Source organism: Plasmodium vivax, chromosome 10 (genome assembly GCF_000002415.2).
Source record: "Plasmodium vivax chromosome 10, whole genome shotgun sequence".
NCBI classification, from domain to species: domain Eukaryota; phylum Apicomplexa; class Aconoidasida; order Haemosporida; family Plasmodiidae; genus Plasmodium; species Plasmodium vivax.
The window spans coordinates 502,398-527,879 of NC_009915.1; the positions used below are offsets into that span (position 1 = coordinate 502,398).

The following is a 25,482-nucleotide window of genomic DNA, read 5'->3' on the forward strand; positions in this document are numbered from 1 at the left end:
GGCTATTTATGCACACTTGCTAATTTGTTCACACTATACGGTTAGCATTAATAATTGGGTAAAATAAAAAAAAAAGGGGAGTGCGTCTTCGTTACTGCCAATGGGCTGTTTTTCCTTCTTGTATAATCCCCCCCCCCCGCACATGCGTAATGATCGCTGGTGGAACACAGGGTGACGCACTCATAACGATCAGCTATTTTCCTCTTCGTTCTTCTCCTTTTGGTTTTTCAAAGTCTTTCTCTTGACCCTTCCTGGTCTGGAACCTCCAAAGGGAGACGTGGTGGAGAAGTCAATGTGCTTCTCCGAATCCACACGAACTAAGAAGGAGGGAATATCTACCATCTGTTTTCCCACACGGATATGTCTCTGTCGTATTAGTACTCTTGCATGATGCACAGATTTGGCTAACCCTAATTTAAAAACCTTCGTCTGCAATCTTCGCTCCAACAATTTTGGTAAAGTCAACCCTAAGACATAATCTAACTTTTCTTCATTTTCCCCCAGTAATCCTTGACGCACCATTCTTCTTAGTAGGGCCTCTCCTTGGAATATTCTCTTGGAGCTTTTTTCGTCTAGGGTTAACAGGTACCTGGCAGCTGATCGGATTTTGGCTAGCAAGTACTGCACTCTGCAGGGGTGAAAAAAAAATTACATCAAATGGGAGTGATGCTGTGCTATCAGGATGGGGAAACAAGAGATGGGAACTCCCCTTCACATGCAAACGGTCTTCTTTGCCTGATCTGTTTGATAGTCGGGTCAAACCCTCATCACACTTTCTCTGTGTCATAAGGGGAACCACAACCGCCACGAGGGGGAAAACTTACCTCCATATTTCCCTCTTGTTCTTAAGCCCGTATTCACCGATGAGCTTCAACTCTTGGTCTAAACGTTCCTGCGGTTGTGCGGAAGTGGGCGTGCGGAGTTAGTTGCAATTTCGGGTGAAAAAAGCGCGCGCAAAGGGGAATATAGGGCAAATCCGCACGTATGCAAATGGGCATATATACAAATGGGCACGTATGCAAATGGGCATATATACAAATGGGCACGTATGCAAATGGGCATATATACAAATGCTCACGTATACAGGTACACTTGCACAACGCGTGGATCTTCAGCAGCTGCTCCTCCTCCCCCCGGGGGTGTACTCCGGAGGTGCTCGCGCAAGATGCATGCCAGCCCGCGCGTACGCGCAAATTGTGCGGCGCCACTTTTACCTTTTCAAAGGGACGCTTTGGGTTCCTAGCCGTTTTGGAGTAATTCCTGTAACTCTTCGGCATTTTCTTCCTCTACGTTTTTATTTGTTGGTTCGCAAAAGGGATGGTCACGCGTTGGCAAACGTCACTTCGCAACTGTCACTTTGCAATAGTCGCTTTGCAATTGTCACTTCGTAACTGTTACTTTGCAATTTTGCCTCTTCGCAATTTTGTTGTTATTCCTCTTTCGTTGCTTTAAAGGATTGCTTCTTTTTTTTTTTTTTTTTTTTTAAATTATATCTTCTCAACTTTGCGCTAATTTTTTTCGTCACCTCTAAGTGTTCCTTTTTTTTTTTTTTATTTTAATAATGTACATATTACATACGCAATGCGTATGCCATCTGTATGTTGGCCCTTTTGAAGTTCCTCATTATTTTTGCGGAGCTCGACGGGGGTATAAAAATTGTGGCGCACTTACGTACTGCCACTGCACGTATCACGTATGCATATATATACTGTTGCCGTTGCGCAGAGGGGGGAGGGGTAAAGTGAGGAGCGCCGCATCGGGGGTATAAAAAAATATGGTTGGTTCTTTCGCGACTAAGCAGCAAAGGAATGGGTGTAAATGGCGAGTCACCAGAAGGGAACACTTCGTTTGGCTTCTTCCTCCTAGTGCATACAAATCAGGCGCAAAATTGGGGGTTGCCTGGGCGAAGCAAACGGGGTGCTCTGCGCATGTCGCCGGGTTTGGCACCATTCCGCGTGGCGCATCCCCCCCTAGGCATATGCATATATATATATATATATACGAATATATACATATATGTACGTATTATGTATATGTATATTAATTTGTATGCACTTGGCAGTTTCGCTTCCTTCCTCACCGCGAGGGATATATGCTGTAATGTACGTAGTATATGTCCCCCCCCCAAAAAGCTTTGGCCAGCCAAGGACTGCTTCAGCGTAGCAAAGGGGAAGAGTTCGCCATCATACGCGTTTTGCGGAATTGTACCCCCAAGTGACCCTACCACTGGTTTAATTTTCTTTTTTTTGTTTTTTTTTTCTTCCGATTTGTTAAGCGAAACAACCGCTATTATCACATGTCGTATAGCCCTGGGGGACTTGACTTTTTTTTTTTTTTTTTTTTTTGTCTCCCTTTTGATCACCCTACAGTGGCGCCACGTTCGTTTCCAAATGGGGCAACGCTGCGCTGGAAATGTGTTGCGCGGGTTTAAGCTAAATGGGTAGAAATGGCTGCCAAAAAAAATAAAAAGAGCACACAAATGAAGTCATAAAAAGTGCGTAAAACGTACGAAATTTTGCGCCAAAAAATGCCTAATAATGCGAAAAAAAATGCGAAAACTTTTTGTTCACCCCCTTTGAAAAGCAGCACCACGCGGGGGCACGCTTAACCCGCTGTGCGAATTGCCGCTTAACCAGTTTAAGCAAAATTAAGGAGGGCCCTTCCCGTGCGGAAGTATGCTAACGCGTGGCACCACACAATGCGTTTTGCTTTTCCGTAGCCCCTCCTCTTAACACAGCAAATTTCGGAGAGCCACACCCATGCGCACATATGCGGATGTGTCGCCATCGCTACCTTGCGCGTCCACCTGCCCGGCCCCCAAATGAAGCGGCGTAAATCGGACGAGAGAACAAACTCAAGCTAAACTGAAGTAAGGTTGCTATGGTTACACTTCCCCTCTGTAGTACCCTTCTGTTGGCCTTAATCCTTCTCATAATTTCAACGTACACATCCAAAATAGTAACCCCCCCTAGAGGTGCTCACTACAACAAGGTGATTGCATCTGTGCAGCATGGCCTGAATGGGAGACACTCATCGCATTGTGATAGGATAAGGGGCCACTCCACTCGTAGGCTGTTCTTTCTAAAAAAGGAGAAACAAAATGACTCGCATTTCAAGGGGTTACACAACCTTAAGAGTTGGTTAGATGGCCTTTTGGGTGAAATACTGCCTGGTGAGAATGGCCGTGGTATGTTCGTAGGGGGGCAGAAAAGGTGGAGGCCGGGGCTGGGCGACGCGCTCGACGGGTTGCTGTACCCTCCCTACGAGGTGCAGAGGGGAGTCAGGTGCTACACGTTCGCGCCGCGCGGTGGGGGGGGAAGCAGTGTGGGTAGCAAAGTGGGTAGCAGTATGGGCAGCAATGTGGGTAGCAATGTGGGTAGCAAAGTGGGTAGCAGTATGGGCAGCAATGTGGGTAGCAATCTGGGCAGCCGCGTGAGCAGTAGTGTGGACAGCCGCGTGGGCAGTGATATGGACAGCAATCTGGGCAGCCGCGTGGGAAGTAATGTTGACAAACGCGTGGACGCTGGGCGCGACGGCCCCGCCCAAATCGAGCGGTACATCACCCGGCAGCTGATACGTTTAGCGAGCGAATTGATGAGGATACAGAGCGGGTGGGAAAAAGACAGAGCGGAGGAAAATTCCAAAGCGAGCAGCAGCCTTAGCGGAAAGACTAACAACTGCGTGAAGTGGAATTTTTACCTGAACAGGAAGAATGCCCCTTTAAAATGCTTCGTCTACGTGGATGTGCCAGAAGGAACGGTGATGTTAAAACCAGAAAAGGTAGAGGACAAAAAAAAAAAAAAGTTTTTAATTTCAATCAATGCTTTAAATGATATCAGAAGGAATAATAAAGAGATACTAAAAAATATTTATTTTAAAAAATATAAAATAACTTTTGATAACATATATCGAAATAGCAATTTCGTAACTCTACTGGTTAGCAGATTTATTGACCACCCTTACCTCCTCAATGTGTTTTCTTTTTTTTCTTTAACATCTTGTGGCTACCTTCTGACTGATGTGTTTTGCCAAGGGGTGTTGCATTTATTAAGTAGCGAAATCATTTGGAACCCCCTCGTATACAACGTCTGGTGCAACGTATATCACACGACTTTGCCTTTGAAACTTTATTTGGCCAAACAGACCTACTCCTACGGAAAAGTCGCCTTCGATTTTTTTGTTAACTATGTAAGATCAAAATTGATTAGGTTGGAAACGTCGTTAATCAATTCTTCGCTGAAACGGAAGGTGGAATTGGACTGTCGAGAGGAAAACAGGTATGACGATAAGACGTTTTCCATTTCGACTGAGTGTGACATTTCGGATGAGGAAGAAGAGGACTTCACGTACATTTGATGGGAGAGGCGGGTGCAGAGTGAATTGGAAGAGCAGCAAAACTTCTTTATTTTAACTCCCCATTGTGGGCATTACGTTTATTTTTTTGTATTTTCCACGCACGTATTTGTGCAATTTTTTTTTTTTTTTTTTTTTTTTTCGAGTAATGGGCGGTTTCCCCCTTCTTTTTTACATAGACTCTCCAAAAATGCAATAACAACATTACGGTAAGGCGGGAAATGTAACAAAATGGGAACCGCGAAATGGCTAAACTGGCATGTTCAGCAAGTCGCCATTCGTTCACGTGCAGGATGGATCCACCTGCGGGGATAGTCACTACTTTTGAGTCACTACTTTGCCCCATCGTCCACTAGCCCAATTATACCTACGTGAAAGCGTGCACCCCTTAAACGGGGTAGGCGCCTTTTAATGAGGCCCTCCTCATCACCCATCCTCAAAACTACCCCTGCGCAAGTGCAGCGGTGAAGAGGTCTCCCTTTTTCTGCCGCCACCCGGGGAAACACTCAACCTTTCTGCATTTTCACACGCAAGGGGGAAGCGGTTTCGCGAAAGGTTTAAAACAATTCCAATGGTGGCAGTACCTGTGAGGCACACACAGATGGGTGGTACCAACTGGGAAGGAACCAAAGGGACAATTTCTCCCCTTCTCATGGGGAACCTTGTGCACTTACAAAAAGGCGAAGCTGAATGGGCGCGCACGCAAAATGGTGAGGTAAAAAAAAATAAAAATACATCTGCAAAATAGTATAGCACAACTTTCGAGGGGTCAATGTTGAGGCATTGCCAGGTGGCGATCTGAGGAAGGGCTAAACATAAGCAAGCGGAGAGTTTTGGCTACTGTAGATATGATAGGGTCATTTCTTCTCATCCACTTCTGATGCACATAAAAAGGGCCGAAGCGGTTGCAAGGGGAGCGGTAGCACTCACAGTGGGGTAACACCACCGGGGTGGCATCCTCCCCCAGAAAATGCGCTAAACCAGCTAAAAATGTACTTTCCGTGAATTTTTTTTTTTTTTTTTTCCCCTTTATGCATCCCCGTTATTTGGCTAGCTACCACTGCGCAGTTCACCCTGATGTGTTCCTTTTCGCGCATCCTGTGGAGAAAATTCTGTTCACCCTGTTCGTCTGCGGGGTGAAGAGGTGTGTAAATTTGTAATTGCTTTAAGATGGGTTTGAAAGCGTTTCACCATTTTTGCTTTGCAGTTTTATTTTACTTTATTTTATTTATTTATTTTATTTTATTTTATTTTATTTTATTTTAGTTTTTTTTTTTTTTTTTTTTTTTTTTTTTTTTTTCCCCTTCCATCGCGTCAGCTATAATGCGCATACCACTCTCACAAAGACGTATTACGCATTACCCGCCCGTCCGCTCATGTGTTCAAATTTCAATTTGGGAGCGCTGCATGTTTGCTCACGCAGATGCGTATGCGTACTGGCGATTTTTCCTTTTCCTTTTCCTTTTCCTTTTCCTCTTCCTCTTTTTTTTTTTTTTTTAACTGTTTAGCGAAGCGAGTAAAAATTTGCCTTTTTTTTTTTTTAAACAGGTTTAATAACACTGTTGCATTCTCCCTCGCTCGTTTCCCTGCACCAGTGAAGCGTCGCAGTTGCCACTGGGTTAACTTAGCTGATTAATTCACTTTTGATTCTCTGCAAAGCTTCCCTGCGCCCGTTAGCGCTTTCGCTATGGGCGTTTATGCATACACATAAGTGCACACGTACTGTGTAGCCTAGCCGTATAGGTGTGGCTACTCCGGGCCTCTGAAAAGGAGAAGGCCGCGCTTTGTAAATTTCGTCGTCACTCATCACGTGAAACAGCAGATATATGTAAGCTTACACATTTGTGCCGTTTTATTGGGGGGGGAGTTCACTCGCATCTCCCGCCATGTTGCACTTGCGCACGAGAAGCAGCGCGCGTATAGCGTAGTTGTTTCACATCCACGTTGTTGAGAAATCGGCCCAACATTTCGCATACTTTTTGATGCTTCATAATTTATATTTTTTTTTTTTTACCATTTTAATCGCCGGGGGGCGCGTCCGTAATTTAACTTTTGCCTTCCCCGGGCTGAGGTTGGAGGGTGGCCATACATGAGTGCCTCTTCCCCTACGGGTACCGCCGGAGGTACTTTTCTCCCGCCACTGCTGCAGCAGCGACGGCAGCGGGAGCAGCCGCAGAGAGGAAGTGTATGTCCTCACATCTCGGGTGTAAAAAAAAAAAAAAAAAAAGAGGCAAATCCTTTTAAGCACGCACTCCGCTCGCATGTACAGCCTTTCATACATGAGTAGAAGCGGACCAGAAATATGAGCTCATCTTTTATAGATAAAATATGACACCTTCCCTTCCACCTTGACAAATTTTGCTTTTTTTTTTTTTTTTTTTTATACCCGTTCTAGTGCCTTTCGAAGAAATTATTTCGCTTTCCTTTTCGTTTTCTCTTTCGCTTTCCTTTTCGTTTTCTCTTTCGCTTTCTCTTTCTCTTTTTTTTTTTTTTTTTTTTTCAAATGACCCATATGGGAGACTAATTCTTTTAACTCCACAGAGAAAACTGCTTCTTACGTTACGCCTCTTTTAAACGTACATGATAGTTTTGCTGATGTGCATCGCGTAAGTATGCGTGGTTATCTATTCACTTTGGTCCTTATCATTTAAAAGGCAGAGAGAAAAGGAAAAGCAAAAGAAAAGCAAAAGCGAAGCAAAAGCGAAGCAAAAGCGAAGCAAAAGCGAAGCAAAAGCGAAGCAAAAGCGAAGCAAAAGCGAAGCAAAAGCGAAGCAATTAAAACAGGGACAGACTCGACTCTTCCATATGCACAAAAATTGTACTTGTATAATTGTACATATAATATACGCATATACGTATGCATGTATTTTTTTTTTTTTTTTTTTTGGCATACTGAACATGTGAAGAAAATTACTGCCAACTTAGCATCCCAAAGAGCAGGAGGCAAAAACGTGTTCGCGAATTCCTTTTTCTGAGTTATCCATATGTGCCACTTACACTTGTACTGTATATAAGAACGTGCGGCATGGGCATCATTTGCAAAATAAAAATACATTGTGCATATTTATTTATGCGAGATAGGCAGTGATAGTCATCACAGCGTTAGCTTTTTCTTTGCATCGCTCGTTTTTCACTTTCACTATTGGCGCTTTTTTTTTTTTATCAGGCATCACTCTGCTTTGCATATGCCTTTTTGGGGGTCAAATATCGCCGCTCCTCTGTTTTTTCCCCATGCATAGGATGAGGTAGGCATATTTTTTATGCCTACGGACTCTGTGGACGCACGAACGGATGGCGCATGGCGTTATGTAACAAAGGCGTTTCCCCCCCACGCATTAATTATTTATTTTGCATACATGTGCCCCTTTTATTTTTTCCATAATTCTGTTAAAGCACGAAGGACACTACTATACAGTATGCCTTTTTTTACGCGCATCTTTTGAAAGCCTTTTTTTTTATGCGCAACGAGTCAACTGACAAGTTAGTTGATCGGTTGATTGATCGGTTAGTTGATCGATTTAACCGGCTAGTTAACCAGTTAGTTAATTTTTTTTTTTTTTTTTTTTTTTTTTGGAACATTCCCTCGTTTTCTCTTTCCCATAATTGTACATTTTTTTTGTTTAATTTTTTTTTTCTTTTATAAAGCCACAGCGTGGTACGCATATTATATATACAGTTGCAGGGGGAACCCGGTTCCAACTCCTCATATATTATCCCCATGCAAGGAAAGAAGCGTTAAACGTTTGCCTTGCGTCTATTCTGCGTCTGCGGGGCTGGGCCGCGTTGCGTCCACTCTGCGTCAGTTTTTTCTGCCCCCCCCCAATCCATTTTGCTGCTCCATCTAAGCAATTTTGCTGCCCCATCTAGGCAGTTTTGCCGCTCCACGTAAGCCCATTTTGCTGCCCCATCTAGGCAATTTTTTTGCCCCACATGAGCCCATTTTTCTGCTCCACCTAAGCCCATTTTGCCTCTTCATCTGAGCAATTTTTCGCCCATTTCGCGCCCCTTCCATGTTATATATTATACCCTAATCGTCGCAATGGTTTCTGTTTCTACCTTCATGCATGAAGACAGCCCGTGCCCACGCCCCTCGAAATATCAGTGAAAAAAGCACGTGGCGGAAATCCTCCTGGTTTTTTTTTATTTTATCCACCCAGCTGTTTTTATTTCCTTTTTTTTTATGAATTTTTTTTTGCTTGGAATTTTTGCATTTTTCCTCATTTTTTTTTTTTTTGCTTTTGAATTTTTTTCTCGAATTTTTTATCTGCCATTTTTTTTTCTTTTTATTTTGCATATTTTCATATGTACCTTTTCTTGCATATCTTTTTTCATTTTCGTGCCCTTTTTTTGCTCTTCATTCGTATCTGCCCATTTGTGGTCACCCCCGTATCTTCCCCCTCCTTCTCCATCTCCTTTTCCTTCTTCCTTCCTTCCTTCCTTCCTTCCTTCCTTCCTGCTGCTTCTCCCCCGTCCGTGCTTCTCCTTTTTTCCTTCCCCATATCTCCCCCCCTTTCTCTTTCACCCCTTTTATGTCCCATACTTTTCAAGATGAACTTCCGTTCGTCTTTCCCTTATTTTTAATAGGAAGAGAAAAAAAAAAAAAAAAGCAAAAAGGAGTAATTTTTTCTCTCATTTTTAATTAGCCATTTCGTCACCTTTTTAACGTTCGTCCATTCGGATCGTCAGTCTTGTTGATACTCCGCCATTCAGTTAATTTGGCCGTCCCTCCATCGCGTCGGCGCGTCGTCTCATCGCTTCACCCGCTCTGCGTTTTCCCCGTTTTATGCTTTTGGCCCGCTTGGCCAACCTTCAGTCGTCGTTTTGTGTCCCACTTTATTCTGCCCAATTGCGCCTATATAATCAAGCCTATATAATCACCCCATCTGACTGCACCCATCTGACTGCACCCATCTGACCAGTCCACCCGCTTGCGCCCTTCTAATCACCCCGCCTGACCAGTCCACCCGTTCGCGCCCCTCTACCTTGCCCGCGCCGAGACTTCCGCCCTCCAACGTATATAATGGTATTTTACATCTCCTCAAAGGGTAACCAAATAAATGACTACGTTATAACTAGATCGGTAAGTTCCAAGAGAGATTACATCGACGGGGTCAGAAAGGAAGACCCGAATTGTAGAAGAGGCGACGGCACCGGAGTTGAAGTCGTAAGCGGGTTCGAAGCGGGAAGCGGGTTAGAAGTGGGAAGCGGGTTCGAAGTCAGAAACGGGTTCGAAGTCAGAAGCGGAGTCGAAGTCAGAAGCGGAGTCGAAGTCAGAAACGGCTTAGAAGCCAGAAACGGATTAGAAGCCAGAAACGGATTAGAAGCCAGAAACGGAGTAGAACTTGGCAACAGAGTCGAAGTCGGAAGCGAAGCCGAAGTCGGAAACGGTCTCGAAGTAGGAAGCGGAGTCCACCTTGGCCGCCGAGCCGACGAGGGAACCCCCCACAGAGACATCGAGCGCAACTTCTTGAATCTTAAAAATGGTATACAGGACTCTGTGGACTTTGGCCTGTTCATAAAACTAAAAGACATTAACAGCTTGTCAAACGACAATATCCACGAAATTAATGAGCTGTTGAAGAAGGAGAAACAGAAGGACCGAGAGAAAGAGAGAGAGAGGCGACCCAGTGCTGACTCTAAGGATTCGAATTACAAGAGAAAGCAGGAGTACCAGGAGGTAGATAGCGAGAAGGAAGAGGTAGGACAGGAACTACACGAGACAAAACCGTTTGCTGCATCACAGGAGTTCCTTCTGCAATATCGTCACCACTTGCAACAACAGCAACAGAAGCAGAAGCAGAAGAGACAGATACGGCAGCAACGACAGCAGAGGCAACAGGCGGCAGAGGACGACCAGGAGGAATCCATTTACGTCAGGAAGTATAACAAGAGGAGGGAGAAGAAAATCGAACCCTACGCGGAGGGGAGTAACGCTCTATGTGATAATAGTGCCCTACGGGAGAGCAGCGGCAGAATTGTGTTTGAGGGTAGCATCCAAGTTGAGGGTAGCAACCAACTTGAGACCGCCAACTCACGTGAGACCGCCAACCCGCGTGAGACTGCCAACCCGCGTGAGAACATCGGGCTGAGGGACAGCTCCTGCATGCGAAACATCGACTACAGCCTGTGGAACCGAATAGGAGAGCGCAGCCGAGATCAGGCGCCGATACACAGAGGAGTCACAGCCGAGAAGGAAAAGAGAAAGTACAGCAAAATGAATAACAACACGGACGTTCTTGTAAATACCGGAAGTAGCAACACCTGCGGGGTTAGCGGGGTTAGAAGTGGAGGCAACATTCGGGGGGCTGGGAGCATGCGAGGCAGCAGCGTGAGAGGCAGTGGTGGCATGAGGGGAAGCGGCATGAGAGGAAGCGACGTGAGAGGTAGCAGCATCAGAAGTAGCAGCATCCGAAGTAGTAGCATCCGAAGCAACAGCGTTAGAAGTAGCAGCCTCAGAAGCAACAACGGAAGGATTGGTGCAGTCAAAAACGGAAACAGTGCCAACCACAAAGGTAATAACAACAGTGAGTACTACCCCAGTTACAACTACAGATATGCATATGAGGATGGGAGACAGAGGGACCTGCTCATTGGAGAGGAAAATGCAAACGTGAAAAAGCAATACAATAATGTTATTAACGAATTTGACCACATCGAAATTGTGAATAACATGTCCGATGATGAGAAGAACGAGCAAATAGAAGAGCAAATAAAGGAACTGGAAGAATTGGACATTTTGGAAAGGCGCAGGGATGGGCGGCTACATGAGGGTGTCTTGCAAGCGGTGAAGAAGGACGAGGAGAAGTTTAAAAAAATCGAAAGAGCAGAGGCAGCCGCGGCAGGGGGAGCGGTAACAGCAGCGGCAGCAGTAGGAGGAGCAGCCGCGGAAAGAATACGCCTAACCAATCGTGACAGCGACTGCTACGACCAGTACGCCCAACACAACCGCCTCAAACATGCGCATGGCAATCACCACCACGTGAGTCGAAACCCCAGCAAAGACCGAAGCGAAGTAATGACCGAGTTAAGCAGAGCGCATTTGTGCAAAGCCAAGTTGGAAAGTGCCAATGGGGAGGAATCCAAACGGTTTATCGACGCCAGGGCGTTCAAAATGGCCTACGTCTGTAATAGCGGGGGGAACAGCGGCGGGAACAGCGGCGGGGGTATGAACGACGCGGGTAACAACGACGAGGGGAATAACGACGAGGGGAATAACGACAGCTGTAACGACCCACACTCTAGAAACACCTACAACGCAGGAACGAACGGAATGACCAACGGTTCGGTCAACGGATTGACGAACGACGCGGCCAACGGTGCCACCAACGACACAGTCGACCACACGCCCAGCGATGTGGCCAACGTCAAGGGAGGAAGGCTGCTGAGGAATCTGCACAAGAACAACCTTCTTGGTGACCACAGAGAAGGGGTTAACAGGTTGCCTAAGAAATACGCCGCCGAAATGTGTGGGCCAAATAACTTGGTGGTCCATCGAAAGAGGAGGAGAAAAAATTTGGATGACAGCAGCAGGTATGTAGAAAATGAAGGCATTAACGGGATGATCACGAGAGGTGCAGACGACGGGCACGTCTTCACCAACCTCAAATCTGAGAGCACTCACGTAGGAGTGACCAGCACCTCCCCCCTTAACGACACTGCGAGTGCTGAGGCGAAGCACATGAGCAACGGTTATGGCATATCTCGTAATGACTGCAACGGGGAAGTTATGCAGGATGAGGGTGGCAACCAGGAGCAAGGCTCTACAAACACATTCGGCGTTAGAAAGTTTGAAAGAATGAATGACCACAGCAGCGGTGGGGGTGGACGTGCTGTCTACATGGCGAGGAGTGGCTTCTCCGGGGTAGGTAACTTCACCGGGGTAGGTAACTTCGCGGATGGCTCCCCTGCCATGGCGGATGGAAACGGAAAACCGGAGGAGGGAAACGCGAAAAACTGCGAAAGGTACAATGCACAGAGTAACAACGATTATGAAATTTTTAACGAAAATGGGAGTGTCCAAAATAATAGCAGCAGAGGAACTCAGGGCGTGGTGGGTACCAACGCGGACGAGGCAGACGACGAGAGAAATGGCTTGAATAACTCCTCCCACCAATCAAACATCTGTGTAAAAACACGTGAAGGACCCCCATTTGGTCACCCAAGAGGAGGCATTAAAATGAAGGGCCATCGGCATAAAAAAAAAGGAAGAGCTTTCCACAGACTGCATTCTAATATGAACATCATAAAAGGAATAAACAAAAATAGCGAATCGAAGTTTGGCCATGCAGCAAATGCTACCATACCCCATTCGCAAAACGGTGAGAAGAGAGACTTCCTCACAAATGAGCACAATTTGGATCATGTAGTTCATGAGAAGGTCAGGAGCTCGCCGGGGTCTCACTTCCATGGGCACAGCAATGCGAAGGAGGATTATGCGGACAGCAACGACAATGAGTACATGAACAACGAGAGCGCCTCGCATGGCTACGCGGCTCGGTTCAACGAGGACTTCTCCGACGCGGAGGACGACGGTGGTAGGTCTATTTGAGGAGTGAAGAAGTGAAAATGGGAAGAAGTGAAAATGGGAAGATGGGAAGATGTGAAAATGTGAAAATGGGAAAATGAGAAAATGGGAAAATGAGAAAATGAGAAAATTGTTTGTTTCTTCATATCTTCTCATATTTTCGCATCTTCACATTTTCGCTTCTTCACACCTTCACATTTTCACTTCTTCCCATTTTCACATCATCACATTTTCACTTCTTCCCATTTTCACACCTTCACATTTTCACTTCTCAACTTCTTAACCTCTTAACTTCTTAACTTCTTAACCCTTTCACTTCTTCCCCCCACAGCAGAGCAGAAGAAGCGGAAAAAGCGAGTCACCGAGGAGGGCTCCAAGGAGAGCAGCAAAATCAACGTGGGGGACAACTACCAAGTGCCCAAGCTGCCCAACTTCTTCCTCTGCCGCTCGGAACTAATGTACAGAAATTACGAAGCGGCGGAGGAAACAAATAACGACCAAGTTTGCCTGACTTGTTCAGGTCTTCCCTGCCATTGCCGCGTAGGAGAAGCGACGTTAGTATATTCACCATTAATGTTGGAAAGGGTACGAGAGAAATGTATGAAAAATAGGGGCTACCACAAATGCGTAAAAAACGAAATTGAGTTATCTGCATATGTACAAGAGTGTGCAAAAAGCTGGAAGTCAAATATAGACGAATGGGTCCCCTTCTCACCTGAATATGCATATAAATTATTGCATTATGCAAATTATGACCCTCATAAAGCTATTAGCATTATGAAGTCCTCGGAGTTTTCCTTCCGAAAAATTATGGACCCTCCCACGAGGAAGTATCAGAACAAATGGAAGCCAAAGGATAAGAGGGAGCATATTTCCAAGAACCCCTTCCCCTCTCCCCTAACCATACGGACGTACCTTTCTAAGAGGCACCACATCAGTGGCTATCACCTGAGGTGACGCTATTGGGGTGGTGCCTCCCTGGGTGATGAGTACACCGGTGTGTCCTTTTTACGCGGTGCATGTTACTTATGTGTGTGTAGGATACGTGGAGGAGTGCTAGCTTTGAACGTTTGGGAAGCGTTCCCCCAGCTGAGTGCCGCTCACCCTTCTGTGCCCCGCCACCCCCACACTATGTGATGACCATTCGAACGAGATTTCCCCTTCCCATTTCTGAGTGCACACATTGCCACACCGCTTTAAGAGAGATGATGTGCAAGTGGAGAAGAGAAAAAAATGAACAAGTCAGGGGGATACTTTGCCATCTCAAAGGGGACTCTGTTGAACCTTTGCGTGTATACATTATGCCAGTGAAGGGGTGGTGAAGCGGTGGTGCAGGAGACTGCCTCGGAGACTAGCCCTTTTTATGGGGCGCCCTTCCCGTCGTCCACGCGTGCACATAAGGAGACACACATAGGGAAGGGGAGTTACGAAATTGGCCCAAGGTCACCACTTCGCCTTTGCGGTGCCGCTGCAAAAAGATCATGTTGGATGTGCGAGTCTGTCCCTCTAAAGGGCTGCCCACGTGACGGTGGTAACGCCCAAGCGTATAGAAGAACAAAATAGGCACCATTTGGGAAGCGGTAGGGTTGTTCCCCCTTCGTAAGCACATAACTTCACTGGCATATGCGTACACAGGGCGACATGGGCAAGCACGCAGCAGTGCACCGAGCTGATTGACCTCTTCTCGTCTCATGTAACATTCTAACAGCTTCGTCCCTTTTTCCTTCTCTTCGCTGTTTCACCGTTTCGCTTCGTACCAACGTCTTCTCCTCCCCCCTACCCCATCTGCGCCCCTCCAACTATCTCATCTGTTTCTCCCCCCCTTTTTTACCTTTTTTTGTTTTTATTTGATTTCATAGACCTCTTTTTTAATTCCCCTACGCTTTTCATTTCCCCCCTCCCCTCGTGCACCCGTCCGTGTTGATACGCCCCCCCGCGCGCAGGCCCACAGGGTGCACACACGCACGCTTGTGCCAGTTTTATTTTCCCCCCCTGGTAAAACGTTCCATCGGGCTATCGGATTGTCGCCTTATGGCCGTATCGCCATATGGCCATATCGCTTTATCGCCTTATTGCTTTTTTTTTTTTTTCGAATAAAAGACTTTCCTCCAAACTTGTCGCGCACGTCTAGGACAACTGCACAGGCGCGCTTTTTTAAGTCTCAACCTTTTGGACATTAAAAAAAGGAAAAAAAAAAAAATCAAATTATCGTTGCGTGTTGCACGGTAAGAAGCGACGCAACGAAGGGGGTACCCTTTTGCAGACGATGCGTTAGGAAGCCCTCCACCCTTCCAGCTTCACAAAAGGGACGACGCGATCGAGGCTCCCATAAATGTATGCAAACGTATGCAAATGCACATATGCATATTTGCACAGTAAAAAAGCTTGGCGGGGTGCGCTTAAGTAAAATCATTAAATTGTGTAGAATGGAGGGTCCCTGCTGCGCATCCACTTAGTGCCATTCGCGAGCACGTGGAAAAGCCACTCTCGCAAGGGTGTCTGGCAACTTTCAAGGTAGCTCCTCCAACCTTGCGCCACGTTCCACTTTACTTAGTGCTGCCTCATTTTAACTTCATCCCCGCTTCCCTTTTCACAGTTAAAAGTTAAAGGCACTTATTTTACTTTCCCTCTGGGGGGGGCATACCCACCCCGCGTAGTCACTCATAAACGTCGCAGAAGTTGCGCACTTCGCTTCAAACGTGGAGAGGCAAACAAACGGATGGCCCGACCTTGTGCATGCTGAGGCAAGCACGTGTGTACAACGTTTAAACTGCAGCTGCTGGCGCATTAAAAGTGTTGGCCACTCTTATGGGGGGGGTAGGTGGTTTCTCTGCCCCACAATTTGTTGAAAATAAAAAGCACGCAAAAATTAATTAAAAAATGGAAAAAAAAAGAGCAAAAAGGGGCGCAAAAGGAGGCCCAAAAGGTGACGCAAAAAGGACTCATAAAGAGACTCAAAAAGAAACACAAAATACTTCGCAGTGTGTTCGAGGAACGATTGGCATGGAGAGATCTCTGCCAAGGCGAAATGGCGCGTGCAAGGGTGGGTGGACTGCTTAAAATGGTAAAAGGCAGTTATAAAAGGGGCATACACATGGCAGTATACTCACGTTTGGGGGTGCCTACGCGTGCGCATACCTCTACTTGATCCTCAAACGAATCTGCACGCTGAAGAAGGGGTGAGAACACTCCACTGTAACATTCTGGAAGCTCCAAATTGGTCCCTGCAGTTTTGCTCCAAAATGAGTTATAGTAGGGCCACCAATCCGTCGATAACAGATGGCTAAGCAGTTCCCGTTAATGCAAAAAAATATTTTTACGTATTCCTACGATGGGGGGGTGTGCTTCTCTGCTGCCATTAGGGAAGGAATAGGAGGGGGGATATAGTGGGCTGTGCTACCGCGACATCGATGCGATTTTCCTTAAGAGAAGAGGAATGAATTAACATATTTACGCCCCCCCTCCCATACACACATATACCTTTTTCCCCTCCTCCATGGTGCCTACTCGGCCACCTTGTTGAACCCCTTATTTCCATCCACCTGCAACATTTCGTTGTTTTTAAAATAGGACTCTAAGTCGTTGTCTAGTCGGGACTTCACATTGCTCGAGCCCATGTAGCTGTCCAATTCGTCGTCCTGCGGTGGAGAGGCGGAAGGGGGGAAATATTTATGGGGGACTTCACTCAGGGGTGCCTTGCGGGGTAGGCGCGGCTACTCCGTGTTGGCGAGGGTAGCAAAAGGGGCAGGCATAATAACACTCGCATGAACATTTGAAGCAGTTGGACTTGTGTGGGTTGGCAGTATGAAAAAAAAAAAAAAAAAAAAAAAAAAAAAAAGGGAAATAACCGCACTATTGCCCTGCGTGTAAAGCCAGCACCCAACATTTGTACGCCGACCGCTACGCGCCAGCCACCACTTACCAGATCCTTGGACGTGAGCTTCCCTATCTTGTCATGCAAATTCTGCGTCTTCTTAAAGAAGTGATTTCTCCTCTTGGTGGTTGTTCGGTACTTTATCGTTCGTCTTTTCCTGAAGTTGCTCGCCTTGGCACTTCTAACCAAAGCCCCGTGCCCACTGGCAAAAGGCCTGTCCTGAAACTTCCCTCCGATTCGTTTCTTCCCCTTGGTGTAGAAGGAGTTGATTCCTCCTACTCTCTTGGAGTACTTCCTATTCATCATCGATAAATTACTTCGTCCGTACTGCTTAAAAATGTGTTTTCTGACGTCTACTTTTTTTTTCTGTGGCGTGAATTTAAATATTTTTCCTGTAAATAAAATTTGTGTTGGGAATGATTAGTGAGGTGGGGCAGAGGGTGATAAATCAATCTGGAGGGGCGGAGGGAGGCGCTTCTAAACGCACGCTGAGCGCATAAAAAAAAAACGAAAAAAAAACGAAAAAAAAAACGAAAAAATAACAAAAAAAACAAAAAAAACAAGGGGAAAGGCTGATAATGAGGGTAAAGCAGAATAGCCATTTATTGGGAGCGCGACGTGCGTGTGTGTGCACACGTTGATGCGAAGCGGAGGCGGCGTTTTATGTTCTCTTTCCATCGTTCTTTCTGCTATGCATACATATATATATATATGTACATATGTATATTTTTTTTTTCCTTTTTTTTTTTTTTTTCTTTTTTGCCGCTTCAGCACCGTGGCTCCAAGCCAAAGCACCCACACATGTACATGGAATGTACATAGACGCACTCATATGGTACATCCCTTTTATGCAACACAGCTCTGCTATTTTAACTGGGGAAAGGGGGGAGTGCCATCACAACAGGTGCACCGCGCTACCAAGAAGAATGTGTTAACCATTAGCTTCATCACAGGGGGACCGTAGAGTGTGACATCTTCCCCCCCTCCTCTCTCTCAACGTTACGAACATATGGAATGATGCGTATGTGAATGTACGTTTGTGCATACTCATGTATGTACGTATTTATATATATGTATATATATGGTGTGCACATCCTATAGCGAAGCAAGCGATGCGATTCATCCGATGGGCTGCACTAGCTGTACCGTCCTCCTACAAGTCCGCACGTCCACTTTGGCACAAAACTCCCAGTTGCCACTTCGCCTTCACAAGTAACCTTTTCTCCTCATATGGTGGCCAAGCACAACGCAAATTTACCCCTTCCGTCATTCATTGTATTCCCCTTCGCAAAAGCATACACGTGAGTACGAAGTTAGCCATGCCACGACAGACCGGCAGAAGAAGGTCCCCACACCTGGCAATCAATAGTTACGCAGTGCACGATGATTAGGGAAGATGGCAATATGTTTATACAAATCGATTGGCGAAACTTTTCTTATGTGTCGTCTGACAAGCATGTTTCCCCTCCACTGGTGAAATAAGCTTCGCTCTGTTGGGAGGCACCACAATTTGCACATTTTCTGGGGCTGGAAGTTTCGTAAGGGGGGTGACGCCGCGAAGAGAAAACGGGGAAGCCGCTCTCCTGCTGAACTAGCACCCACACAACAACCACTGGTAGGTAAGTACCCCCTCTATGCAAATCCCTCCAGCATTTCAACTTATCCTAAGCTACAAAATGGAGGTCATATCCCATTTAACTCGCTTCTCAAGTCGCTCCGATAGGGTCCCTTCATTACAAAATTACTTTCCTTCTGGAGACGTCCCAAATGGGGGGAGCACATTTAGCGCAACAAAGAAACGTCCACATAAAGAAGGCACATGTGTCGAGTATATATAGGAAGGTACCGATAAATATACCATTATCGTGCCGATTCTTCTTCTTTTTCAAAAGAGACAACCCCGCTTCTTGCCTCGTTCAACAGCACCCCCCCCTTTACTTCTTCCCTTTCTTCCTCTACTTCTTCTCCTTCTTCTTCCTCTCTCCTGTGAATACCCCCTCGCCACGTCGCCATGGTTCTCTCCTGAACAGTGTAAATATCATCAGTAAGGGTAACCACCCATCGCTGTGCTATGTGTGCCTATGAAGTGAATTTGCATCCCTCTCCTTTCGTGTACTCCCCTTCTTGCCGTGCGGACCAACAGGAACCCATTTGAAACGCCCCATTCGCTACGCCGCTAGACACACATGTATATACTTACGTATACAAACCCATATGCCGCTAAATGCACATACAAATGCGGGTGGGGGCTCTACATTCCTTTCGACAGGCTTGACAGTGCTCCTATGACTAGTCCATCTCTCCATCGTCGTCCGCATGTCGCCTCTTTTTTTTTTTTTACATGTACGCTCGCGCATGTGTGGGTGCTTTTGTGCTCATACGGATATGTATATATGTATGTATATATTTATATGTATATATATATATGTATGTATGTACATGTGCACGTGATTCAAGCCGCGTCGTTCGTTTATTCATTCGTTCGTCCGTTCGTCCGTTCGTCCGTCCGTTCATCCATCCGCTTATTCATTTTATTTTATTTTTTCTTTCCGCAACACAGCCGTCTCCTCATAAATTGTGAACACAGATGATACACTTTTAGCATGCTCTTATTCACGAAAAGGCTTTTTTTTTTTTTTTTAAATTGCAATTGCGAGGATGGGGTAAATTCGGGGTTCATTGGGGGGTTCGTTCAGTGCGCCCGTTCGGTGCGCTCGTTCGATTCGCCCGCATATTCCCTTTCTCGGCCCACACCATTTCGCGCAACGTTCATTTTATTTCGCTCCATTTTGCTTTGCGCAGTTTTTTTTTTTTTTTACGCACCTCTACTTGGTTGGTAGGAGAACTTGGTGAATCCCGGTTTTCTCGTTTTTACAATTTTGGCATCTTTGGTTCTTCCTTGGATTTTGCTTCTCTCCATTTTCGCCATCGTTTCGGGTTTGTGTGTGGGGGTTACACAGGTGTGTAGTTAAATATGAATATGCGTAGTCACTGGTATGGGCGTACTTGCACGCGGTGCGGTAGTTGCCAATTTGACTTCGCCAATTGGGTGCGCGGTATGCTGGTGTGTAGGACAGCTTCCGTGCCGCTGCTCCGTTCGTATGGGGTGTCTCTTTTTTTTGGGAGTTTCCCCACGGAGGTGTTGAATGTTTGTATGTTTATACGTTTATACGTTTGTGTGTTTGCACGTTTGTCTGACTGCTCTCTTCACATGTGTGCGGGGTTATCCTTCCGTACGACTCGCTTATACGTTTTAGGTCTACTACTTCTCTTCCGCTTCGCTACTGCTTCGCTACTACTTCTCCCTTTTTGTGCGCGCGGGGGCTGCTCTGTTTTTTCCGCTTCGCTTGGACTGCTTTTATCTCGTGCGCGATGCGGCAAATGCGTTTAACCAACTGAATGACAAATTAAATGGGGAATATATTATACTTAGGCGTATGGCAATTTGGCAATTCCGCATGCGTGGTGGTGTACATTCGCGGGTGCTCCAGTGTGTGCGTAAGCGTAGATGCACATCAACCAGCACTGCGCGTGTGTTTAAAATATGGCTGCACGGGGAAACACTCTTTTCATAACATTCGCATTTAAAAAAAAAAAAGGGGAATAAAACTGCAAAATGATACGTTGGTGCTGAGAGGTATTAAAAAGAATCAGTACTGACACTGAGTGGCTGTGGAATTAGCTGCTCTTATTCACGCGTCAAAACATTTGAATGCGTAGTGCCTCTTTGCAAAGGGGTGAACATGAACAGGGGCATGTACGTTTGTTTTTATGTCAAATTGAGTTGTTCGCGGGGGTATGGGGGAAAAATCGTTGAAAGAAATCACGACTGAATTGCGTCATATCTCGCAAGTACAGGCAATTTTAACCATTCCTCTGTGCTTCGCTTACTTTTTTTATTTTCTCTTCTTCGTCCGCTTTTTTCTTCGCTCTTAATTCACAAATTGGTTAACTTCCTGGCCACATAAAAGTAACGTACGTAAGAAATGTACTCGTTCGTGGGAAAATCCTCTGCTGTGTTTTTATACACGGGATTGTGCCTCTTTGGTGAATAAGTACTTTAATGGAATGAAATACATATAATATGTATATATATATATATATATATACTATATATGCGTACAATTCTTCGATTGTTTTTTTTTTTTTTTTCTTGTTTTGTCAAATTATGCGCAAATATTTTTAAATATACTCAGCATGGCAGTTTTGGCTCTCTGAGTTGGGTATTTTTTTTTTTTTTAATTTCGAAAAAGTAAATTGCTCTGCTTCGTCATTTAGTTAATTCAGCCGATCGAAAGTTTTGCAATTTTTCTTCCTTCGCGTAAGGAGCGTATGTTTTGCTTTTTTGCGTTTTTTAAACCACGCATATGTACGCATATGTTCATCACATTTGCGCATATTTGCGCTTGTTTGCGCATATAATACATGCAGTGCGTATTTTGATACGCGGCGTATTCGCGCGGCCGCCGTATGTACATGTACGGGGGCGCAGATAATTGCGGGCGGGCAGCTCGGCGAGGAAGAAAAAGAAAATCTGGGGGGGGACTTTCCAGCGAAGTGCTCACATAAAGTAGCGCATTTTTGCGCCCGCGCGAGGGAAAAAAACGTCGCGCAATGCCGCAATTTTGGCAGCAATTATGGGCGTATAAATGGCCCCCAAAATGGCCCCCCAAATGACCGCAATAATGGCCGCAATAATGGCCACAATAATGACCGCAATAATGGCAGCAATTATGGGCGTATAAATGGCCCCAAAAATGGCCCCCCCAAATGGCCCCAAAATTTGCCACAATAATGACCGCTTTACGTAAACATGTTGCGCAATATGCGCATTTTATTTTCGCCCCTTACGTATGCATTCCTGTCGCGCATACCCTTGCGCAGCCCCTCCTTTTCGCCCAGGCGGTGGTACTTATGTACATATGTACATAATATATGTGGGGATGTATTTATGTAGTTACATAGGTAGGTATATGCGCCTATATATGTCTGTATAAGCGTCCCCCCCTTTTTGCCCCTCATAAGTTCTCTAAATAGCCATTTTGGGAAAAAAAAAAAAACTCCCTTTGAGCAAATTTACTCCCCCGAGGGATTCATCCCTTTGCCGCTTTGATGGCGAGCACTCCGGTGTACATATCACCACGTAAACATATATACGTATATGCTTGGAGAGGGGAAGTACCCCCCCTGTGTATGTCACCCGCCCTGGTTACCTTTGTGCGCAGGTTTGCCCAGGACTGCAACGTATGTACGTCGCCAATTCGAGATTGTGAAAAGGGGCCACCGGCTGCGCTTGATTTGGCCGCCGTCCGAGGAGCTACGGACCCCTCCCATCTAAGCTTACCCCTTTGCCAAAATTGCCATTTTTTGCAAACGCCCAATTGGTTAATCGATCACAACTTGACCATTCCGCTATTGGCGCTCTGTCCTAACCCATCGATGGGCATATTTACCCGCGCGGGCGCTTCGAGGCACCCTTTTTACGTACGAGCAGGGAACTATGTGTTGCTACCTCTCGCGGGGAGAAGCAACTTGTCCAAAATGCGATAAACCAGAGGGAGAAGAACAAAAAAGGAACCCCCCTTTGGTACATGCCCAATGGAACTACTGACAGAAGGAAAAACCCCCTTTGGTCATTTTTGGGGGATGCTTTACGGAAAGTCTATCCCTTCGCTTAGCCACTAAGATGTGAGTTACGCATCTCGGTGGGGCAAATCGTACCGAAATTATAAAAATAAAAAAAAAAATAATAAAAAAAAAAAAAAAATAATTAACTAACTAATTAATTAAAAAGGGGAACGCCCAACTTTGTGCAGCTCAAGGGGGTTCTTTCCCACCCGTGCTACCTCATGACGTACCGCCGCTGAAACTCCGACGTGACAAGCTCGAAGAGGAGCCTCGTTATCTTGGAGAACGAATACAGGTCTTCCGTCATGTAGGGGCAGAAGGCCCGGTGGTTCTCAATCAAGTTGAACGCTCGAATGGTTCTCTTCTGCGTGTTGCCAGCTGTTTCTGCGCATTCTGCAGTATTACCCGTGCAGTTGGCGCCGTCCGTACCGTCCTCCGCTGGCGTGGGCTCCTTATCCAAATAGGCCAAGTGGGGGCCCCCCCTCAATACGTAACAATCGTTCGCCGCTTTGCTAAATAAAATTTCGTTTTCCGTGTAGCTACTTACCTCGAGGAATACGCGGCTGAGGATATCTTTCAACTGCACTTTTTTTTTTCGTCTTTTCCTTGCACACGGTGAGTTCCTTTTCCTATTTGGGGTTAACTCCCCCTGGTTGACGCTCGTCGGGGGGCATTCTCTTGGCGAGGCGTCATCAGCGCTTTGGTTTTTATCCCCCTTGTCGGTGCTCTTTTTTGGGAGAAAGAACTGCTTGATGCTCCACTTGAAGGAGAACCCCTCCTGCTCCTCGGCGGGATCGTCTTTTGTGCCGCCTCCCTCATTGGGGTCGCCCTTCGCGTCGTCGCTTGCATTTTCGTTGCCTTTCTTTTCCCCGCCGTTAATTTCTTCCACGGGGGGTTCTCCCTCCTTTTCTCCGCCGTTAGTTTCATCCACCGGGTTTTCTACCTCCTTTTCCCCGCCGTTATTTTCTTCCCTTGGGGGTTCTTCTTCCTCCTTTTTTCCGTCGTTCTCTTCTTCCACCGGGGGTTCTTCTCCCTCCTGTTCTCCGTCGTTTTTTTCTTCCCCCGAGGGTTCTTTTCTCTCTTTTTCTCCGCCATTTTTTTCTTCCACCGGGTTTTCTTCCTGCTCCTTTTCTGCTGTCTCTTTTTCAGCTGCCTCCATTTCTGCTTCCTCTTTTTCAACCGCCTCCTTTTCTTCCACCTCTTTTTCAGGTGCCTCTTTTTCTGCTGCCTCCATTTCTGCTGCCTCCATTTCTGCTGTCTCTTTTTCATTTGCCTCCTTTTGCTCCACCTCAACCCAGGCGTGCGCCAACCCCGTGAGGCGCTCCAGCGCGTGGCGCGCGTCGTCTACCGACTCGTTGGCGACCTCCCCTGGGGGCTCCACATCGATGGCCTTGAACAAATCCATCCGGTTGTGCCTCCTCGAAAGGGTAGAATAGTCCCCCAAGTTAACCTCCCTAAAGCAGTACCTACAGTAGAGGATGTGTGAATCCCCATTTGGGTCCTCCCCCTGAGGAGAATCCCTATAGGTCCACCCCAACAGCGCGATGAGCTTATAAATATTGACGTCTTCATATTGGAAGTCCTTCATCTGGTTTACAATTTTAAAATACATGTGGAGGTCTGCATCGGGGTGGGTAAGTCTCTCTGCCTTTCTATTCTCATCTGCAACGATGTTAATGTACGTGTGTACGTCTAGGGGGTCATATGTGAGGCTGTTCAGGAAGGCTTCATCGACAAGGGGGGTTTTCAAATGGTTGTAATTGGACTGTATAAGGTGCATTCCTCGGTCGACCAGCTTTTTGTGATTCTTAAATATTTCCACGTAGTGGGTTTTGAATAATTCTACGTAGGAACTGAAGAGGAGAAACTTCTTCTTCGAGTCCTCATTCGCCAGGTGCTTCTTAACAATTAGGAGAAGGTCTCCAATCGTTTTTTTTATGTCAACATAGGGCACATCGTTTGTACCACTTTGCAGGAAGGTGCTCACATTTTGGTATTCCCTCAATAGGTTGTCCCTTTGTAAAGAGTCCCCATCGAGGCGGAGAATCTGCAGATCCATTAGCTTCCCTTTCCAGGGGCAGTTCTTCAAATGGAGCAAACATAAGTCGTTTATTTTTGTGTACATAGAATAGGTGTCCTTTTGGTACACAAATTTGCATCTACACAATTCGCACCTTACCGTAGTTTCATTTTCACATATGAACCCGTTTCTAGCCAAAAGGAGGGAACATAGATGCACGGGTTTTTTTACCCACAAGGTGTACGTTTTTATTCTATTGAAGTAGTTCTCCTCGTCCTGTAAATACCGACGACTGCTCTTCGTGTACTCATCTTCCTCTCCTTCCAGAAAAGTTTTCCTCACATTTATGAGTTCCTCATTTGGGGCTTCTCGCGGGTCTACCCCGGCCGCTTCGCCTGGGCAGGGGCCATTCATCTGGGCTCGCCCCCCAGTAGTGAGGCACTTCGACAGAAAGCGCTCTACTCGTACGTAAGGAGAGCAACTTGGCTTTCCTACATAGGAGGATTAAAAAAGGTGGAAAATCTCTGCCGCAGTTACGATTGGGAATTTGCCCTCTTCCCGCGGTTCAATCGTAGTGGTAAGTTGGGCTCGTCAAGTTGGTTCCTTCCACCGGATGGGATCACCTACCTTACGCTTCGCCCTGCGGCAATCGATGCTCTAAAAGGCGTACCCCCCACGTGCAGAAGCTAAAGGGGGGGAAAACTGAAAAAAAAAAAAAAAAAAAAAAAAAAAATCACATGCTCTTCTTAATTTTTCGATTCTCTCTCACTTGAACAAATTACGCGGGGGTGGATTTCCCCTGTGCGTGTAGAGGACATTTCGCGGGGTGACCAAATTGTGGTGCCTTGAAAGGGAACTCTAGGAGAAAAAAAAAAAAAAATACAAATGGGTGAAGTTCCATCGGGGGAGAATAGCGGAAGAAAAGGAACGCCTCTCCCTTCCCAAGGGAGGTTATCCTACCGAACGAGGGTTCATTTTTTAAAAAATAAATTGCTACTTCTCCTCCGGGATGTACCTTCCACGTGGCTGCATTGACTATTGGGGAAGAATTGCGAGGAAGAGGTCAAAATGAGAGCCGCTTCA

General features: G+C 46.1%; 5 protein-coding genes across 5 annotated transcripts, besides 9 other annotated features; 2 read left to right on the plus strand and 3 right to left on the minus strand.

Annotated features, from left to right (window-relative positions):
• Positions 1-1,535, minus strand: PVX_080245 (40S ribosomal protein S9, putative). The gene is made up of 3 exons (XM_001613707.1): positions 1,215-1,535; positions 825-892; positions 1-628 (listed from the first exon to the last, which is right to left on the minus strand). Exons 1-3 carry the CDS (start codon positions 1,275-1,277, stop codon positions 190-192), a joined length of 570 nt encoding a protein of 189 aa, XP_001613757.1. The 5' UTR covers positions 1,278-1,535; the 3' UTR covers positions 1-189.
• A 534-nt stretch (positions 1,536-2,069) lies between these two features.
• Positions 2,070-2,094: a microsatellite.
• Positions 2,095-2,880: 786 nt separating this feature from the next.
• Positions 2,881-4,356, plus strand: PVX_080250 (hypothetical protein, conserved; the record flags this gene model as incomplete). Its single annotated transcript, XM_001613708.1, has 1 exon — positions 2,881-4,356. One exon carries the CDS (start codon positions 2,881-2,883, stop codon positions 4,354-4,356), a length of 1,476 nt encoding a protein of 491 aa, XP_001613758.1.
• Positions 3,294-3,335: a microsatellite.
• Positions 3,583-3,610: a microsatellite.
• Positions 4,357-5,736: 1,380 nt separating the features above from the next.
• Positions 5,737-5,776: a microsatellite.
• Positions 5,777-7,371: 1,595 nt separating this feature from the next.
• Positions 7,372-7,392: a microsatellite.
• A 1,981-nt stretch (positions 7,393-9,373) lies between these two features.
• PVX_080255 (hypothetical protein, conserved) lies at positions 9,374-13,834 on the plus strand (the record flags this gene model as incomplete). The annotated part of the gene is made up of 2 exons (XM_001613709.1): positions 9,374-12,887; positions 13,212-13,834. 2 exons carry the CDS (start codon positions 9,374-9,376, stop codon positions 13,832-13,834), a joined length of 4,137 nt encoding a protein of 1,378 aa, XP_001613759.1.
• Positions 10,486-10,508: a microsatellite.
• A 1,766-nt stretch (positions 13,835-15,600) lies between the features above and the next one.
• On the minus strand, positions 15,601-17,057 carry PVX_080260 (hypothetical protein, conserved; the record flags this gene model as incomplete). The annotated part of the gene is made up of 3 exons (XM_001613710.1): positions 15,601-16,229; positions 16,358-16,515; positions 16,800-17,057. The coding sequence occupies 2 exons, from the start codon at positions 17,055-17,057 to the stop codon at positions 16,381-16,383; spliced, it is 393 nt and encodes a 130-aa protein (XP_001613760.1). The 3' UTR covers positions 15,601-16,229; positions 16,358-16,380.
• Positions 17,058-18,565: 1,508 nt separating this feature from the next.
• Positions 18,566-18,588: a microsatellite.
• Positions 18,589-19,634: 1,046 nt separating this feature from the next.
• Positions 19,635-19,665: a microsatellite.
• A 2,928-nt stretch (positions 19,666-22,593) lies between these two features.
• PVX_080265 (hypothetical protein, conserved) lies at positions 22,594-24,813 on the minus strand (the record flags this gene model as incomplete). Its single annotated transcript, XM_001613711.1, has 1 exon — positions 22,594-24,813. The coding sequence occupies one exon, from the start codon at positions 24,811-24,813 to the stop codon at positions 22,594-22,596; it is 2,220 nt and encodes a 739-aa protein (XP_001613761.1).
• Positions 22,980-23,002: a microsatellite.
• Positions 24,814-25,482: the final 669 nt, after the last annotated feature.

Bases quoted from the DNA above. Each gene is read 5' to 3' on its own strand.
- PVX_080245 (XM_001613707.1), bottom strand. From the start codon at position 1,277: ATGCCGAAGAGTTACAGGAATTACTCCAAAACGGCTAGGAACCCAAAG. The intron at 893-1,214 runs GTAAAAGTGGCG...GCACAACCGCAG, and splicing joins CAAAGCGTCCCTTTGAAAAG to GAACGTTTAGACCAAGAGTT. The intron at 629-824 runs GTAAGTTTTCCC...TCACCCCTGCAG, and splicing joins AACAAGAGGGAAATATGGAG to AGTGCAGTACTTGCTAGCCA.